Source organism: Salmo salar, chromosome 17 (assembly GCF_965601325.2).
Source record: "Salmo salar chromosome 17, fSalSal1, whole genome shotgun sequence".
Lineage (NCBI taxonomy): Eukaryota > Metazoa > Chordata > Actinopteri > Salmoniformes > Salmonidae > Salmo > Salmo salar.
In genome coordinates this window covers 40,175,001-40,195,000 of record NC_138307.1, presented here as the reverse complement: position 1 = coordinate 40,195,000, position 20,000 = coordinate 40,175,001, and the positions used below count along the sequence as shown (strand labels likewise).

The 20,000-nt window shown below is 44.3% G+C and overlaps 1 protein-coding gene across 1 annotated transcript in view; it reads right to left on the bottom strand.

The window, feature by feature from the left end:
* The window catches only part of LOC123728079 (ephrin-B2a-like), a 27,945-nt gene that overhangs the window by 4,355 nt on the left and 3,590 nt on the right, over positions 1 to 20,000 (bottom strand). Inside the window, exon 3 of the mRNA XM_082963322.1 lies at positions 9,117 to 9,209. Within this exon, the coding sequence (XP_082819448.1) occupies positions 9,117 to 9,209 (93 nt within the window). The remainder of the gene's footprint in view (positions 1 to 9,116; positions 9,210 to 20,000) is intronic.

Sequence of the window (20,000 nt, the reverse complement as noted above, 5' to 3'; positions counted from 1 at the left end):
ACAGTAGTCAGACCATCAGCCACATCATTATACTACAATACAGTAGTCATTATACTACAATACAGTAGTCAGACCATCAGCCACATCATTATACTACAATACAGTAGTCATTATACTACAATACAGTAGTCATTATACTACAATACAGTAGTCAGACCATCAGCCACATCATTATACTACAATACAGTAGTCAGACCATCAGCCACGTCCCAAAGCAACTGAAGGACATGAACGTAGCTAGCCGAAGTTAGCTGGTCAATCAAGCAACTGAAGGACATGAACGTAGCTAGCCGAAGTTAGCTGGTCAATCAAGCAACTGAAGGACATGAACGTAGCTAGCCGAAGTTAGCTGGTCAATCAAGCAACTGAAGGACATGAACGTAGCTAGCCGAAGTTAGCTGGTCAATCAAGCAACTGAAGGACATGAACGTAGCTAGCCGAAGTTAGCTGGTCAATCAAGCAACTGAAGGACATGAACGTAGCTAGCCGAAGTTAGCTGGTCAATCAAGCAACTGAAGGACATGAACGTAGCTAGCCGAAGTTAGCTGGTCAATCAAGCAACTGAAGGACATGAACGTAGCTAGCCGAAGTTAGCTGGTCAATCAAGCAACTGAAGTACATGAACGTAGCTAGCCGAAGTTAGCTGGTCAATCAAGCAACTGAAGGACATGAACGTAGCTAGCCGAAGTTAGCTGGTCAATCAAGCAACTGAAGGACATGAACGTAGCTAGCCGAAGTTAGCTAGTCAATCAAGCAACTGAAGGACATGAACGTAGCTAGCCGAAGTTAGCTAGTCAATCAAGCAACTGAAGGACATGAACGTAGCTAGCCGAAGTTAGCTAGTCAATCAAGCAACTGAAGGACATGAACGTAGCTAGCCGAAGTTAGCTAGTCAATCAAGCAACTGAAGGACATGAACGTAGCTAGCCGAAGTTAGCTGGTCAATCAAGCAACTGAAGGACATGAACGTAGCTAGCCGAAGTTAGCTAGTCAATCAAGCAACTGAAGGACATGAACGTAGCTAGCCGAAGTTAGCTAGTCAATCAAGCAACTGAAGGACATGAACGTAGCTAGCCGAAGTTAGCTAGTCAATCAAGCAACTGAAGGACATGAACGTAGCTAGCCGAAGTTAGCTAGTCAATCAAGCAACTGAAGGACATGAACGTAGCTAGCCGAAGTTAGCTAGTCAATCAAGCAACTGAAGGACATGAACGTAGCTAGCCGAAGTTAGCTAGTCAATCAAGCAACTGAAGGACATGAACGTAGCTAGCCGAAGTTAGCTAGTCAATCAAGCAACTGAAGGACATGAACGTAGCTAGCCGAAGTTAGCTAGTCAATCAAGCAACTGAAGGACATGAACGTAGCTAGCCGAAGTTAGCTAGTCAATCAAGCAACTGGAGGACATGAACGTAGCTAGCCGAAGTTAGCTAGTCAATCAAGCAACTGGAGGACATGAACGTAGCTAGCCGAAGTTAGCTAGTCAATCAAGCAACTGAAGGACATGAACGTAGCTAGCCGAAGTTAGCTAGTCTATCAAGCAACTGAAGGACATGAACGTAGCTAGCCGAAGTTAGCTAGTCAATCAAGCAACTGAAGGACATGAACGTAGCTAGCCGAAGTTAGCTAGTCAATCAAGCAACTGAAGGACATGAACGTAGCTAGCCGAAGTTAGCTAGTCAATCAAGCAACTGAAGGACATGAACGTAGCTAGCCGAAGTTAGCTAGTCAATCAAGCAACTGAAGGACATGAACGTAGCTAGCCGAAGTTAGCTAGTCAATCAAGCAACTGAAGGACATGAACGTAGCTAGCCGAAGTTAGCTAGTCAATCAAGCAACTGAAGGACATGAACGTAGCTAGCCGAAGTTAGCTAGTCAATCAAGCAACTGAAGGACATGAACGTAGCTAGCCGAAGTTAGCTAGTCAATCAAGCAACTGGAGGACATGAACGTAGCTAGCCGAAGTTAGCTAGTCAATCAAGCAACTGGAGGACATGAACGTAGCTAGCCGAAGTTAGCTAGTCAATCAAGCAACTGGAGGACATGAACGTAGCTAGCCGAAGTTAGCTAGTCAATCAAGCAACTGAAGGACATGAACGTAGCTAGCCGAAGTTAGCTAGTCAATCAAGCAACTGAAGGACATGAACGTAGCTAGCCGAAGTTAGCTGGTCAATCAAGCAACTGAAGGACATGAACGTAGCTAGCCGAAGTTAGCTGGTCAATCAAGCAACTGAAGGACATGAACGTAGCTAGCCGAAGTTAGCTAGTCAATCAAGCAACTCTAGCCCAGACGTTAGAGTTGCTTTGCAGCTTCCAGTTTCATTTCCCCCCCAAAATAAAAAAAAAGTCTAGAGCTTGTTTTAGAACTGCATTCAATAACGACATTACACCAGTAGATGGCGTAGTGTAGCCTCGGGCCAATGAGAATGATAAAGACAAAGAAGAGCCTCGTCTAGAATAACAGCCTGATCGGCAAAAAAAAAATAGAAAGTAAAATCTGATTTTGTTCTCGGCCTATTCCTCTATCTGCTGTGTGTTGTTTAGTGGACATATAATGGCATAATTTATTTTTTTATAGCCGCGTGAGTCTACTGTGGCGATCATGTGACCTAATGAATAACACGTTTCCCCAGTATTTGGGAGCACGGACTATAGGTGTCACGTTCTGACCAGTAAAATGGGGTTATTTGTTATTGTAGTTTGGTCAGGATGTGGCAGGGGGGGGGGGGGTATTTGTTTTATATGGTTTGCGCGTTATGTGTATGTAGAGAGGGTATTGTATTTATGTGTTTCCGGGGTTTTTGGTATATGTGTTTATGTAAGAGGGGTGTTTGTTTAGAGTATTCCGGGGTTTTTGGGTAATGTTCTATGTTTTGTATTTCTATGGTATTTTCTATGTTGTGTATTTCTTTGTTTTTGGCCTTGTGTGGCTCTCAATCAGGAACAGCTTGTACATCGTTGTTGCTGATTGGGAGTCATACTTAGGTAGCCTTTTTTCTTCCACCTGTCCCTTTTGTGGGAAGTTGTTTTTTTTGCACTGCTGTGTTGTTAGCATGCAATACTGTGAGTTCGTTCGTTTTTTTTTCTTGTTTTTCTTTTGTGTTCGAACAATAAAAGTTGTTAATATGAGCAGTCAACCCACTGCGCCTTGGTTTACTTCGTACAACGACCGTTACAATAGGCTTTATATTATGCATTATGACTGTTGTATTTAGTGAATTCCACTCTGTGCGGAGACTTGTTATAGCCGTTTGCATTGCTCGACCACCATCACACAGAGGCTATATCCCATATCAATAAATGAGACAAAAACTAAATATTGATTAAGTGTTGGCTATAAACCTGTCCTGAGCTAAATAGCCAAAGGGGTCCCAAATGGTCAAGATTATCTATAGCCTATTCTCATTGCCAGATCTGCTTTCCCTATCAGCCCCTGCACTTGCTTCGTCAACTATTTAAATGTATATAGAGTTTATATTTAGAGGCCAGTGAGACAATTATTAGGAATCAATTTGCAAGTATGAATGTGAATGAATACTGAACATGAATACTTGTAAATTGATTCCTAATAATTGTCTCACTGGCCTCTATATACTTGTTAAACTAAATAGTTGAAGAAGCACGTGCAGGGGCTGATAAGGAAAACAGATCTGGCTAGGCTATAGATAGTCTTGACCGTTTGGGCTCCCGAGTGGCGCAGCGGCGTAAAGCACTGTGTCTCAGTGCAAGAGGCATCACTACAGTCCCTGGTTCAATTCCAGGCTTTGAGTCCCATAGGGCGGCCCGGGTTTGGCCGTCATTGTAAATAAGAATTTGTTCTTAACTGACTTGCCTTGTTAAATTAAAAAAATAAACGATTCCTAATAATTCTGATAAAAAGTTTGAGACCGTTGTTAAATCTTTCACACGATACAAGTTTTACGTTTGCGAATCTTAGTTTTGCACATGCTCAGTTCAACGCTAGACGTCCATTAGACCCGATGGTGCGATTCTATGCGCGAGCTTAGCCACCCAACGTTGCCATGACATCGGTCCCGTGTGGCTCAGTTGGTAGAGCATTGTGTTTGCAACGCCAGGGTTGTGGGTTTAATTCCCACGGGGGACCAGTACGGGGAAGAAAAAAAATATATAATAATTTTAAAAAAATGTATGAAATGTATGCATTCAAGTCGCTCTGGATAAGAGCGTCTGCTAAATGACTAAAATGTAATGTAAATGTAAGTGTGATTCTATGCGCGAGCTTAGCTAGCCAACGTTGCCATGGCATCGGGTGGCTTGTGCATAAAAAGGGAATTATGTTCCATTTATACACGCTTAAATATGGTCGGAATCGGGGCCATAGAGAGGAGCAGCTACATCAACCTCCAACCCAACTCCATCCCTCCAACCCAACTCCATCCCTCTAACCCAACTCCATCCCTCCAACCCAACTCCATCCCTCTAATCCAACTCCATCCCTCCAACCCAACTCCATCCCTCCAATCCAACTCCATCCCTCCAACCCAACTCCATCCCTCCAAGCCAACTCCATCCCTCCAACCCAACTCCATCCCTCCAATCCAACTCCATCCCTCTACTCCAACTCCATCCCTCCACTCCAACTCCATCCCTCCACTCCAACTCCATCCCTCCAACCCAACTCCATCCCTCCAATCCAACTCCATCCCTCTAACCCAACTCCATCCCTCCAATCCAACTCCATCTCTCCAATCCAACTCCATCCCTCTAATCCAACTCCATCCCTCCAACCCAACTCCATCCCTCCAATCCAACTCCATCCCTCTAACCCAACTCCATCCCTCCAATCCAACTCCATCCCTCCAATCCAACTCCATCCCTCCAACCCAACTCCATCCCTCCAACTCCATCTCTCCAATCCAACTCCATCCCTCCAACCCAACTCCATCCCTCCAACCCAACTCCATCCCTCTAATCCAACTCCATCCCTCCAACCCAACTCCATCCCTCCAGCTCCATCTCTCCAATCCAACTCCATGCCTCCAATCCAACTCCATCCCTCCAATCCAACTCCATCCCTCTAATCCAACTCCATCCCTCCAACCCAACTCCATCCCTCCAACTCCATCTCTCCAATCCAACTCCATCCCTCCAATCCAACTCCATCCCTCCAATCCAACTCCATCCCTCCAACCCAACTCCATCCCTCCAACCCAACTCCATCCCTCCAATCCAACTCCATCCCTCTAACCCAACTCCATCCCTCCAATCCAACTCCATCCCTCCAATCCAACTCCATCCCTCCAAGCCAACTCCATCCCTCCAACCCAACTCCATCCCTCCAATCCAACTCCATCCCTCTACTCCAACTCCATCCCTCCACTCCAACTCCATCCCTCCACTCCAACTCCATCCCTCCAATCCAACTCCATCCCTCTAACCCAACTCCATCCCTCCAATCCAACTCCATCCCTCCAATCCAACTCCATCCCTCCAAGCCAACTCCATCCCTCCAACCCAACTCCATCCCTCCAATCCAACTCCATCCCTCTACTCCAACTCCATCCCTCCACTCCAACTCCATCCCTCCACTCCAACTCCATCCCTCCAACCCAACTCCATCCCTCCAACCCAACTCCATCCCTCCAACCCAACTCCATCCCTCCAACTCCATCTCTCCAATCCAACTCCATCCCTCCAATCCAACTCCATCCCTCTAATCCAACTCCATCCCTCCAACTCCATCCCTCCAACCCAACTCCATCCCTCCAATCCAACTCCATCCCTCCAACTCCATCCCTCCAACCCAACTCCATCCCTCCAATCCAACTCCATCCCTCCAACCCAACTCCATCCCTCCAATCCAACTCCATCCCTCCAATCCAACTCCATCCCTCTACTCCAACTCCATCCCTCCACTCCAACTCCATCCCTCCACTCCAACTCCATCCCTCTAACCCAACTCCATCCCTCTAATCCAACTCCATCCCTCCAATCCAACTCCATCCCTCTAACCCAACTCCATCCCTCCAACCCAACTCCATCCCTCCAATCCAACTCCATCCCTCTAACCCAACTCCATCCCTCCAATCCAACTCCATCCCTCCACTCCAACTCCATCCCTCCAACCCAACTCCATCCCTCCAACCCAACTCCATCCCTCCAACTCCATCTCTCCAATCCAACTCCATCCCTCCAATCCAACTCCATCCCTCCAATCCAACTCCATCCCTCCAACCCAACTCCATCCCTCCAACCCAACTCCATCCCTCCAATCCAACTCCATCCCTCTAACCCAACTCCATCCCTCCAATCCAACTCCATCCCTCCAATCCAACTCCATCCCTCCAAGCCAACTCCATCCCTCCAACCCAACTCCATCCCTCCAATCCAACTCCATCCCTCTACTCCAACTCCATCCCTCCACTCCAACTCCATCCCTCCACTCCAACTCCATCCCTCCAATCCAACTCCATCCCTCTAACCCAACTCCATCCCTCCAATCCAACTCCATCCCTCCAATCCAACTCCATCCCTCCAAGCCAACTCCATCCCTCCAACCCAACTCCATCCCTCCAATCCAACTCCATCCCTCTACTCCAACTCCATCCCTCCACTCCAACTCCATCCCTCCACTCCAACTCCATCCCTCCAACCCAACTCCATCCCTCCAACCCAACTCCATCCCTCCAACCCAACTCCATCCCTCCAACTCCATCTCTCCAATCCAACTCCATCCCTCCAATCCAACTCCATCCCTCTAATCCAACTCCATCCCTCCAACTCCATCCCTCCAACCCAACTCCATCCCTCCAATCCAACTCCATCCCTCCAACTCCATCCCTCCAACCCAACTCCATCCCTCCAATCCAACTCCATCCCTCCAACCCAACTCCATCCCTCCAATCCAACTCCATCCCTCCAATCCAACTCCATCCCTCTACTCCAACTCCATCCCTCCACTCCAACTCCATCCCTCCACTCCAACTCCATCCCTCTAACCCAACTCCATCCCTCTAATCCAACTCCATCCCTCCAATCCAACTCCATCCCTCTAACCCAACTCCATCCCTCCAACCCAACTCCATCCCTCCAATCCAACTCCATCCCTCTAACCCAACTCCATCCCTCCACTCCAACTCCATCCCTCCACTCCAACTCCATCCCTCCAACCCAACTCCATCCCTCCAACCCAACTCCATCCCTCCAATCCAACTCCATCCCTCTAACCCAACTCCATCCCTCCACTCCAACTCCATCCCTCCACTCCAACTCCATCCCTCTAACCCAACTCCATCCCTCCAACCCATTCAGGTATTGTGTGTTATCCGTTCATTCCTTTAGGTATTGTATTGTATAGTATAGTATAGTATAGTATAGTATAGTATAGTATAGTATTGTATTGTATAGTATAGTATAGTATAGTATAGTATAGTATAGTATAGTATAGTATAGTATAGTATAGTATTGTATTGTATTGTATAGTATAGTATAGTATAGTATAGTATAGTATAGTGTAGTATAGTATAGTATAGTATTGTATAGTATTGTATTGTATAGTATTGTATAGTATAGTATAGTATTGTATAGTATAGTATAGTATAGTATTGTATAGTATAGTATAGTATAGTATTGTATAGTATAGTATAGTATAGTATAGTATAGTATAGTATAGTATAGTATAGTATTGTATAGTATAGTATAGTATAGTATAGTATAGTATAGTATAGTATAGTATAGTATTGTATAGTATAGTATAGTATAGTATAGTATAGTATAGTATTGTATAGTATAGTATAGTATAGTATAGTATAGTATAGTATAGTATAGTATAGTATTGTATTGTATTGTATAGTATAGTATAGTATAGTATAGTATTGTATAGTATAGTATAGTATTGTATTGTATAGTATAGTATAGTATAGTATAGTATAGTATTGTATAGTATAGTATTGTATAGTATAGTATTGTATTGTATAGTATAGTATAGTATAGTATAGTATAGTATTGTATAGTATAGTATTGTATAGTATAGTGTAGTATAGTATAGTATAGTATAGTATAGTATAGTATAGTATTGTATTGTATTGTATAGTATAGTATAGTATAGTATAGTATAGTATTGTATAGTATAGTATAGTATAGTATAGTATAGTATAGTATAGTATAGTATTGTATAGTATTGTATTGTATAGTATAGTATAGTATAGTATAGTATAGTATAGTATAGTATTGTATAGTATTGTATTGTATTGTATAGTATAGTATAGTATAGTATAGTATAGTATAGTATTGTATAGTATAGTATAGTATAGTATAGTATAGTATTGTATAGTATTGTATAGTATAGTATAGTATAGTATTGTATAGTATTGTATAGTATAGTATTGTATAGTATAGTATTGTATTGTATTGTATAGTATAGTGTAGTATAGTATAGTATTGTATAGTATAGTATTGTATAGTATTGTATAGTATAGTATAGTATTGTATAGTATTGTATTGTATAGTATAGTATTGTATAGTATAGTATTGTATAGTATTGTATAGTATAGTATTGTATAGTATTGTATAGTATTGTATAGTATAGTATTGTATAGTATTGTATGTGTGTTAGGGCAGCAGCAACACAGGTAGTTTCCATTCTAGCTAATTACCATAGGCCTAATAACATATCCACACGAGCTAGCTAACGAGCAGATTTACATCCACCATCAACAATCCGCTTGATCAGCCGCTTTTCCTGATGTCAATCGTGTGTTTAGGAAGCACTGCAACTAGCTAAATAGGTTTTTAAAAAAAAATATTTTGGTATGTTATGAATTATGTAAACATGGGGGTGCCCTGGAAGGTCTGTGTACGGCCCTGCTTCAGTATGTCTCTCGTTCTCTCTACCAGTAACGTTATGCATCATATACAGGTGATAAACAGTCTGGCAGAAACTCTCTCAAGTATTCATATATACACTCTCATTCTCTCATTGTCATGTCTTTCTTCCCTACACACACACATACAGACACACACACACACACACACACACACACACACACACACACACACACACACACACACACACACACACACACACACACACACACAAAGACTCAGACACAAAGACACACACACGCACACAGACAACACAATACACACACATAACTTACTCTGTCCTACTCTCAGTACTAGCTTCATGGATATGGCTCTACACACTCCTCCATCAGTGTTGTCCAGGCCCTGTAGAGAGCTGGTGGAGGTCGCTGAGAAAGAGAGGGAGGGAGGGAGGGAGGGAGGGAGGGAGGGAGGGAGGGAGGGAGGGAGGGTGGGAGGGAGAGAACATTGAATAGATAAATAGTAGACATTATACATATCCCAACGCAGTAATTTATAACATTCCTACATGCCGTTCCGAAGCTATTCTCAGTATCAGACTCGCCTTAATGACGACTGGATCACACCAACAGTGTTTATTGCGTTTTGGGTACACAGGGGAAGTACATTAATTATCCAATGAAAACGCTGCGTTTGCCTTTTTTTTGCAGCGTTGCGTTGCAGAGCCAGTTTCAGTGCGTCCTGTGTGGTGCATAAATTGGATTTATCGACAGAAATGGTAGCAGAATGTGAATATGGAACTTTCCTGCGTACAATTTTGCTCAAAAGACCCTGTAGGTGAATAAAGAATAATAATAATAATATAATAGTAAATAAATATAATAAATATAAATATAAATATAATAAATAAATATACTGTAGATCGAGGAATTATTCAGTTGTGTAACGCGCTCTGCGGGTGTGGCTACCTTGCGCACTCGGGAAATACATTTAATTAAACCGCTGAAAACCTTCCCACTAGCTGGCCAAACAGTTTTTCTCTCTTTTGGAGTTTTCAATCAATGGGATTTTCAGTACGTTTATCTTAATAAGCCATCCCCTTTAAATAGGGTATACCTTTAATTTAGAATTTTTTGTCGACAGACTCAATAGGGGCGGCCTAGTTAAAATAAAGCGGGTGTCACGTCCTGACCAGTATAGAGGATTATTTGTTATTGTAGTTTGGTCAGGACGTGGCAGAGGGTAGTTAGTTTATGTATTCCGGGGTTTCGGGTTTCTTTTCTATTGTGTTTCTATCTGTTTTCTATCTGTTCTGTTTCTATGTTAGTTAACCTGGGGTATGGACTCTCAATTGAAGGCAGGTGTTTTCTAGTTGCCTTTGATTGGGAGTCCTATATATTAGGGTGTGTTTGGTCTTGTTGTTTGTGGGTAGTTGTTTTAGCACTGCTATACTGTTCCTGGCGGGTCTTTGATTGGGAGTCCTATATATTAGGGTGTGTTTGGTCTTGTTTGTGGGTAGTTGAGCGAGCACTGCTATACTGTTCCTGGCGGGCCTTTGATTGGGAGTCCTATATATTAGGGTGTGTTTGGTCTTGTTGTTTGTGGGTAGTTGAGCGAGCACTGCTATACTGTTCCTGGCGGTCTTTGATTGGGAGTCCTATATGTTAGGGTGTGTTTGGTCTTGTTGTTTGTGGGTAGTTGTTTTAGCACTGCTATACTGTTCCTGGCGGTCATTGTTTTCTTGTTTTTGTTCGTCGTGTTCACATTATAATAAATTATGATGAGCACGCAAATCCGCTGCATATTGGTCCACTTTTTCCGACAGCGATTTTAAACATATCTTCTGACGAGGAGGAATGTGACATTTAATTTAAATTTTTCTCGACAGACTCAATAGGGGGCGGCCTAGTTCAAAATGAAGCGGGTTCAGATTATTAAGGATCAATGAGAGAAAAAGCCATGTAGATTATTTGGGGACGTTTTTAGCAGCGGTGGAAAAAAGTACCCAATTTGTCGTAAAAGTAAAGATTCCTTAATAGAAAATGACTCAAGTAAAAAGTGAAAGATACCCAGTAAAATACGACTTGAGTAAAAGTCTAGAAGTATTTGGTTTTAAATATACTGAAGTATCAAAAGTAAATGTAATTGCAAAAAATATACTTAAGTATAAAAAGTAAAAGTATAAATCATTTAAAATAATTTATATTAGGCAATCCAAACAGGCACAATTTTCTTGTTTTTTAAATTTACCGATAGTCACAACACTCAGACATAATTTACAAATGAAGCATTTGTGTTTAGTGAGTCTGCCAGATCAGAGGCAGTAGGGATGACCAGGGATGTTCTCTGTTTAGTGAGTCCTCCAGATCAGAGGCAGTAGGGATGACCAGGGATGTTCTCTGTTTAGTGAGTCCTCCAGATCAGAGGCAGTAGGGATGACCAGGGATGTTCTCTGTTTAGTGAGTCCTCCAGATCAGAGGCAGTAGGGATGACCAGGGATGTTCTCTGTTTAGTGAGTCCTCCAGATCAGAGGCAGTAGGGATGACCAGGGATGTTCTCTGTTTAGTTAGTCCTCCAGATCAGAGGCAGTAGAGATGACCAGGGACGTTCTCTGTTTAGTGAGTCCTCCAGATCAGAGGCAGTAGGGATGACCAGGGACGTTCTCTGTTTAGTGAGTCCTCCAGATCAGAGGCAGTAGGGATGACCAGGGACGTTCTCTGTTTAGTGAGTCCTCCAGATCATAGGCAGTAGGGATGACCAGGGATGTTCTCTGTTTAGTGAGTCCTCCAGATCAGAGGCAGTAGGGATGACCAGGGATGTTCTCTGTTTAGTGAGTCCTCCAGATCAGAGGCAGTAGAGATGACCAGGGATGTTCTCTGTTTAGTGAGTCCTCCAGATCAGAGGCAGTAGGGATGATCAGGGATGTTCTCTGTTTAGTGAGTCCTCCAGATCAGAGGCGGTAGGGATGACCAGGGATGTTCTCTGTTTAGTGAGTCCTCCAGATCAGAGGCGGTAGGGATGACCAGGGATGTTCTCTGTTTAGTGAGTCCTCCAGATCAGAGGCAGTAGGGATGACCAGGGATGTTCTCTGTTTAGTGAGTCCTCCAGATCAGAGGCAGTAGGGACGACCAGGGATGTTCTCTGTTTAGTGAGTCCTCCAGATCAGAGGCAGTAGGGACGACCAGGGATGTTCTCTGTTTAGTGAGTCCTCCAGATCAGAGGCAGTAGGGACGACCAGGGATGTTCTCTGTTTAGTGAGTCCTCCAGATCAGAGGCAGTAGGGACGACCAGGGATGTTCTCTGTTTAGTGAGTCCTCCAGATCAGAGGCAGTAGGGATGACCAGGGATGTTCTCTGTTTAGTGAGTCCTCCAGATCAGAGGCAGTAGGGACGACCAGGGATGTTCTCTGTTTAGTGAGTCCTCCAGATCAGAGGCAGTAGGGACGACCAGGGATGTTCTCTGTTTAGTGAGTCCTCCAGATCAGAGGCAGTAGGGACGACCAGGGATGTTCTCTGTTTAGTGAGTCCTCCAGATCAGAGGCAGTAGGGATGACCAGGGATGTTCTCTGTTTAGCGAGTCCTCCAGATCAGAGGCAGTAGGGATGACCAGGGATGTTCTCTGTTTAGCGAGTCCTCCTGATCAGAGGCAGTAGGGATGACCAGGGATGTTCTCTGTTTAGCGAGTCCTCCAGATCAGAGGCAGTAGGGATGACCAGGGATGTTCTCTGTTTAGCGAGTCCTCCAGATCAGAGGCAGTAGGGACGACCAGGGATGTTCTCTGTTTAGCGAGTCCTCCAGATCAGAGGCAGTAGAGATGACCAGGGATGTTCTCTGTTTAGCGAGTCCTCCTGATCAGAGGCAGTAGAGATGACCAGGGATGTTCTCTGTTTAGCGAGTCCTCCAGATCAGAGGCAGTAGGGACGACCAGGGATGTTCTCTGTTTAGTGAGTCCTCCAGATCAGAGGCAGTAGGGACGACCAGGGATGTTCTCTGTTTAGTGAGTCCTCCAGATCAGAGGCAGTAGGGATGACCAGGGATGTTCTCTGTTTAGCGAGTCCTCCAGATCAGAGGCAGTAGAGATGACCAGGGATGTTCTCTGTTTAGCGAGTCCTCCAGATCAGAGGCAGTAGGGATGACCAGGGATGTTCTCTGTTTAGCGAGTCCTCCAGATCAGAGGCAGTAGGGATGACCAGGGATGTTCTCTGTTTAGTGAGTCCTCCAGATCAGAGGCAGTAGGGATGACCAGGGATGTTGTCTGTTTAGTGAGTCCTCCAGATCAGAGGCAGTAGGGACGACCAGGGATGTTCTCTGTTTAGTGAGTCCTCCAGATCAGAGGCAGTAGGGATGACCAGGGATGTTCTCTGTTTAGCGAGTCCTCCAGATCAGAGGCAGTAGAGATGACCAGGGATGTTCTCTGTTTAGCGAGTCCTCCAGATCAGAGGCAGTAGGGATGACCAGGGATGTTCTCTGTTTAGCGAGTCCTCCAGATCAGAGACAGTAGGGATGACCAGGGATGTTCTCTGTTTAGTGAGTCCTCCAGATCAGAGGCAGTAGGGACGACCAGGGATGTTCTCTGTTTAGTGAGTCCTCCAGATCAGAGGCAGTAGGGACGACCAGGGATGTTCTCTGTTTAGCGAGTCCTCCAGATCAGAGGCAGTAGGGATGACCAGGGATGTTCTCTGTTTAGTGAGTCCTCCAGATCAGAGGCAGTAGGGATGACCAGGGATGTTCTCTGTTTAGCGAGTCCTCCAGATCAGAGGCAGTAGGGATGACCAGGGATGTTCTCTGTTTAGTGAGTCCTCCAGATCAGAGACAGTAGGGATGACCAGGGATGTTCTCTGTTTAGTGAGTCCTCCAGATCAGAGGCAGTAGGGATGACCAGGGATGTTCTCTGTTTAGTGAGTCCTCCAGATCAGAGGCAGTAGGGACGACCAGGGATGTTCTCTGTTTAGTGAGTCCTCCAGATCAGAGGCAGTAGGGATGACCAGGGATGTTCTCTGGTTTAGTGAGTCCTCCAGATCAGAGGCAGTAGGGATGACCAGGGATGTTCTCTGTTTAGTGAGTCCTCCAGATCAGAGACAGTAGGGATGACCAGGGATGTTCTCTGTTTAGTGAGTCCTCCAGATCAGAGGCAGTAGGGATGACCAGGGATGTTCTCTGTTTAGTGAGTCCTCCAGATCAGAAGCAGTAGAGATGACTAGGGATGTTCTCTGTTTAGTGAGTCCTCCAGATCAGAGGCAGTAGGGACGACCAGGGATGTTCTCTGTTTAGTGAGTCCTCCAGATCAGAGGCAGTAGGGACGACCAGGGATGTTCTCTTGATAAGTGTGTGAATTGAACCATTTTCCTGTCCTGCTAAACATTCAGAATGTAACGAGTACTTTTGGGTGTCAGGGGAAAATTTCCGGAGTAAAAAGTACATTATTTTCTTTAGGAATGTAGTAAAGTAAAAGTTGTCCAAAATATAAATAGTAAAGTAAAGTACAGATACCCTGAAAAACTACTACTACTACTACTAGTAGTAGTACTTTAAAGTATTTTTACCTAACTACTTTATACCACTGAATTTTAGGGTTAGGAAAGTATGTATGAATCATAACAAAAAAAACGGTTTGGAGAGCCTTTACCCACTAAATATATTGATGAATTAAAAGATTAACATTGGGTCGATTCATCCTGATAGTTGTCACCATCACGTTCAATCCGTGACATATTGGAAAGTGGAAACATTTAAGATCAATAATCCTATAAAATCTCCTCGAATTATGAACTAATCATGGAACTGTATAAAACCAACGGTCCGGGCGTCGTGACGGCCCGGGCGTCGTGACGGTCCGGGCGTCGTGACGGCCCGGGCATCGTGAACCGTATTCCAGTCTCCTGGTTTAACCTGCTAAGTGTTGTCTGAGTTTCCTCATCATTTAAAATAAAGCTACATGTCGTATATTATTTGCACAACGTTAGCCTAATCTGGTCAAACACAGCGTTTTTCCCCCGTACTTTACTAAGGGTTTGGTAACAGGCTGATTGGTCGGCTATTTGAGCCAGTAAAAGGGGGCTTTACTATTCTTGGGAAGCGGAATGACTTCAACTTCCCTCCAGGCCTGAGGGCAACACGCTCTCTAGTAGGGTTAAATTGAAGATGTGTTAAATAAGAGTGGCAATATGGTCTGCTATTATCCTCAGTCATTTTCCATCCAGATGATCAAGTTGTACATTACAGTGCGTGATGAATGGCGTCTGATTTACCCAGCTATTATCAATAGAACTCATCAATAGAACTCATCAATAGATCTCATCAATAGATCTCATCAGTAGTAAATGACAGTACATGGTGTCTGATTTCTATCATAAAAAATAAAGTACATTCTTTTCAAACTTGGAACCTGTAGTTTCACTATACGTTACACACACACACACACACACACACACACACACACACACACACACACACACACACACACACACACACACACACACATTAGGACCACTTAGTTCAGATGACAGGTTCTCATGCTTCTAGCTAGGTTGCCATGAGAGCTCACGTCATATCTGTCTCATGCTGTTAAAAGCATTGTGTGATTTGGGGCATGTAAACTCCTAGAATCACAATGTCTGGCTTCCATGGAGGAAGAGCACTGTCAGAGCCTCAGAGTCCTGGGAGGTAGGGGAGGGAGAGGAGGGGAGAGGAGGAGGAGGAGACAAGGGGAGAGGAGGGAGGAGGAGGAGACAAGGGGAGAGGAGGAGGAGGAGGAGGGGGGGAGGAGGAGACAAGGGGAGAGGAGGAGGAGGAGGAGGAGACGAGGGGAGAGGAGGAGGAGGAGGAGGAGACAAGGGGAGAGGAGGAGGAGGAGGAGGAGGAGGAGGGGGAGGAGGGGGAGGAGGAGACAAGGGGAGAGGAGGAGGAGGAGGAGGAGACAAGGGGAGAGGAGGAGGAGGAGGAGGAGGAGGAGGAGGAGGAGGAGGAGGAGGAGGAGGGGGAGGAGACAAGGGGTAAAGTTACAGGACATGGTGAGACTGGCTCTCTGGATACTTCCCAAATGGATCCCTGTTCCCTATATAGTGCACTACTTTTGAAAGCTCTGGTCTAAAGTAGTGCACTATATAGGGAATAGGGTTCTATAGTGCCCTGGTCTAAAACAGTACACTGTATAGGGAATAGGGTGCTATTTGGGATAAAACCTTTCTCTCATGCTACACTGGGCTTGAAGACGCACAGAGACTCTGCCGATAACACAGCCACTGCTGCACTAGATGAAATTTGACAGGATAGGAAACGACCAGGGAAGATGGCTCCTCTGAACAAACATGAATACTTGTCTATACAGTCTATACTTTAATACAGTGGCTTGCGAAAGTACTCACCCCATTTGGCATTTTCTCCTATTTTGTTGCCTTACAATCTGGAAATAAAATATATATTTTTTTTTGGGGGGGGGGGTTGTATCATATGATTTACACAACATACCTACCACTTTGAAGATGCAAAATACTTTTTATTATGAAACAAACAAGAAATAAACCACATAAAAAACTGAAAACTTGAGCGTGCATAATTATTCACCCCCACACAAAGTCAATATTTTATAGAGCCACCTGTTGCAGCAATTACAGCTGCAAGTCTCTTAGGGTATGTCTCTGTAAGCTTGGCACATCTAGCCACTGGGATTTTTGCCCATTCTTCAAGGCAAAACTGCTCCAGCTCCTTCAAGTTGGATGGGTACCGCTGGTGTACAACAATCTTTAAGTCATACCACAGATTCTCAATTGTATTGAGGTCTGGGCTTTGACTAGGCCATTTCAAGACATTTAAATGTTTCCCCTTAAGCCACTCGAGTGTAGCTTTAGCAGTATGCTTAGAGTCATTGTCCTGCTGGAAGGTGAACCTACGTCCCAGTCTCAAATCTCTAGAAGACTGAAACAGGTTTCCCTCAAGAATTTCCCTGTATTTAGCACCATCCATCATTCCTTTAATTCTGACCAGTTTCCCAGTCCCTGCCGATGGAAAACATCCCCACCACATGATGCTGCCACCACCATGCTTCACTGTGGGGATGGTGTTCTCGGGGTGATGAGAGGTGTTGGGTTTGCGCCAGACATAGTGTTTTCCATGATGGCCAAAAAGCAACATTTTAGTCTCATCTGACCAGAGTACCTTCTTCCATATGTTTGGGGAGTCTCCCACATGCCTTTTGGTGAACACCAAACGTGTTTGCTTATTTTTTTTCTTTAAGCAATGGCTTTTTCTGGCCACTCTTCCGGAAAGCCCAGCTCTGTGGAGTGTACGGCTTAAAGTGGTCCTATGGACAGATACTCCAATCTCTGCTGTGGAGCTTTGCAGCTCCTTCAGGATTATCTTTGGTCTCTTTGTTGCCTCTCTGATTAATGCCCTCCTTGCCTGGTCTGTGAGTTTTGGTGGGCGGCCCTCTCTTGGCAGGTTTGTTGTGGTGCCAAATTCTTTCCATTTTTTAATAATGGATTTAATGGAGCTCTGTGGGATGTTCAAAGTTTCTGATATTGTTTTATAACCCAACCCTGATCTGTACTTCTCCACAACTTTGTCCCTGGCCTGTTTAGAGAGCTCCTTGGTCTTCATGGTGCCCCTTGCTTGGTGTTGCCCCTTGCTTAGTGGTGTTGCAGATTCTGGGGCCTTTCAGAACAGGTGTATATATACTGAGATCATGTGACACTTAGACAGCACACAGGTGGATTTAATTTAACTAATTATGTGACTTCTGAAGGTAATTGGTTGCACCAGATCTTATTTAGGGGCTTCATAGCGAAGGGGGTGAAAACATTTGCACGCACCACTTTTCCGTTTTTAATTTTTTTGAATTTTTTTGAAACAAGTAATTTTTTACATTTCACTTCACCAATTTGGACTATTTTGTGTTTGTCCATTACATGAAATACAAATAAAAAATACATTTAAATTACAGGTTGTAATGAAACAAAATAGGAAAAATACCAAGAGGGATGAATACTTTTGCAAAGCCCTGCACCTTATCTGGAAAGCCCTCCAGATAGACTGGATACTTGTCTATACTATATACCTTACCTGTATGAGGAAAGCCCCCCCAGACAGACTGGATACTTGTCTATACTATATACCTTACCTGTATGAGGAAAGCCCCCCCAGATAGACTGGATACTTGTCTATACTATATACCCTACCTGTGTGAGGAAAGCCCTCCAGACAGACTGGATACTTGTCTATACAGTCTATACTATATACCTTACCTGTATGAGGAAAGCCCCCCAGACAGACTGGATACTTGTCTATACTATATACCTTACCTGTGTGAGGAAAGCCCCCCAGACAGACTGGATACTTGTCTATACTATATACCTTACCTGTATGAGGAAAGCCCCCCCAGACGGACTGGATACTTGTCTATACTATATACCTTACCTGTGTGAGGAAAGCCCTCCAGATAGATTGAATACTTGTCTATACAGTCTATACTATAACACCAAGAGATGGGAAATCTTTGAAAGGTCACTCCTCTCACTCCGTTTGACCTAAAGTCATGATATTCGGTAAATAGGTCCGTCTCCTCACGAGGAAAACATTTACCTCAGGACCCATAACGTTCGCTGTGATAGATCTTCTGGCCAATTTTTGGAAATTTTGTGAAAAATACTTAAAACGCCACCTTTCAGGGCACCAAAATGACCGAATCTCCTTAAAACTTAATATGTGGCGTCTATGGACAACGGTCTCTCAACGTCTAGCGTCTCATAGCGTCTAGCGTCTCATAGCGTCTATGGACAACGGTCTCTCAACGTCTAGCGTCTCATAGCGTCTAGCGTCTCATAGCGTCTATGGACAACGGTCTCTCAACGTCTAGCGTCTCATAGCGTCTAGCGTCTCATAGCGTCTATGGACAACGGTCTCTCAACGTCTAGCGTCTCATAGCGTCTAGCGTCTCATAGCGTCTATGGACAACGGTCTCTCAACGTCTAGCGTCTCATAGCGTCTAGCGTCTCATAGCGTCTATGGACAACGGTCTCTCAACGTCTAGCGTCTCATAGCGTCTAGCGTCTCATAGCGTCTATGGACAACGGTCTCTCAACGTCTAGCGTCTCATAGCGTCTAGCGTCTCATAGCGTCTATGGACAACGGTCTCTCAACGTCTAGCGTCTCATAGCGTCTAGCGTCTCATAGCGTCTAGCGTCTCAAGCGTCTCATAGCGTCTAGCGTCTCATAGCGTCTATGGACAACGGTCTCTCAACGTCTAGCGTCTCATAGCGTCTAGCGTCTCATAGCGTCTAGCGTCTCATAGCGTCTAGCGTCTCATAGCGTCTATGGACAACGGTCTCTCAACGCGACACTTTACGGACTAGCACCTAAAACAACTGATTGACCAATAACCTTCATGTGGGCGTGGTCTGTCACAAATGCATGTAAATCAGTCAAGGATATTCGTATTTGTAACATAATTTGGTGCTGCACGTTGCAAATACTGTCAACACTCAATATATGTGAGACTTGTTCATATCGACCACAAGGTGGCGCCGATAACGGGTAAATCATTTATATCTCTTGATCTGTTTGACTCAGAGGGATGAAATTTGGCACACATACTCAGGGATATGTCTAGATAAACCCACACAATAGTTTCAGACACCACTGGCCCCCAATTTTTTTTTAATGAAACTTAATACAAGTCTTGCCATTGCAGGGTCCATCATTTACAAAATAACACCGATTAGCCCAAAAGGGGGGGGCGCTGCATCCGCCGTGAGAGGGGTGAGGGGAAGACATGTTTACTGTTGCCTTGTTTGACTTAATTAAAATGATTTTTTTTGCAGAGGTATGTGGAATAAACCCTTAAGGGGCTGTGTCGTGGAATATTGCTTCAAAAATATAACACTCTTACAAGAACTTTGTGAATTCAATATAGACTTTTTAATACAGAGTAGCAAAGCCGAGCCCCTCCATGGAAAAGACTAAATTCTCATATTACAGAGTCCCATCTTTTTAGGATTCTGTCTTTGCATCCCCTCCATCTTCATGAAAATAACTTCCCTTAGCCCGTTCTTCACCATTTATCTCTCCATATCAGTTCTCGCTTGTTAAACGGCCCACATCTCACAGCTGTGTAGGTTATAATGGTAGCAGGGCTTTCAAAGAATGCCTTGTTGAGTTTACAACAATTCTACCTGTTAGAGCCGATTTCGGACATATTTGTCCTTTATGATTTATATTTACCTGATT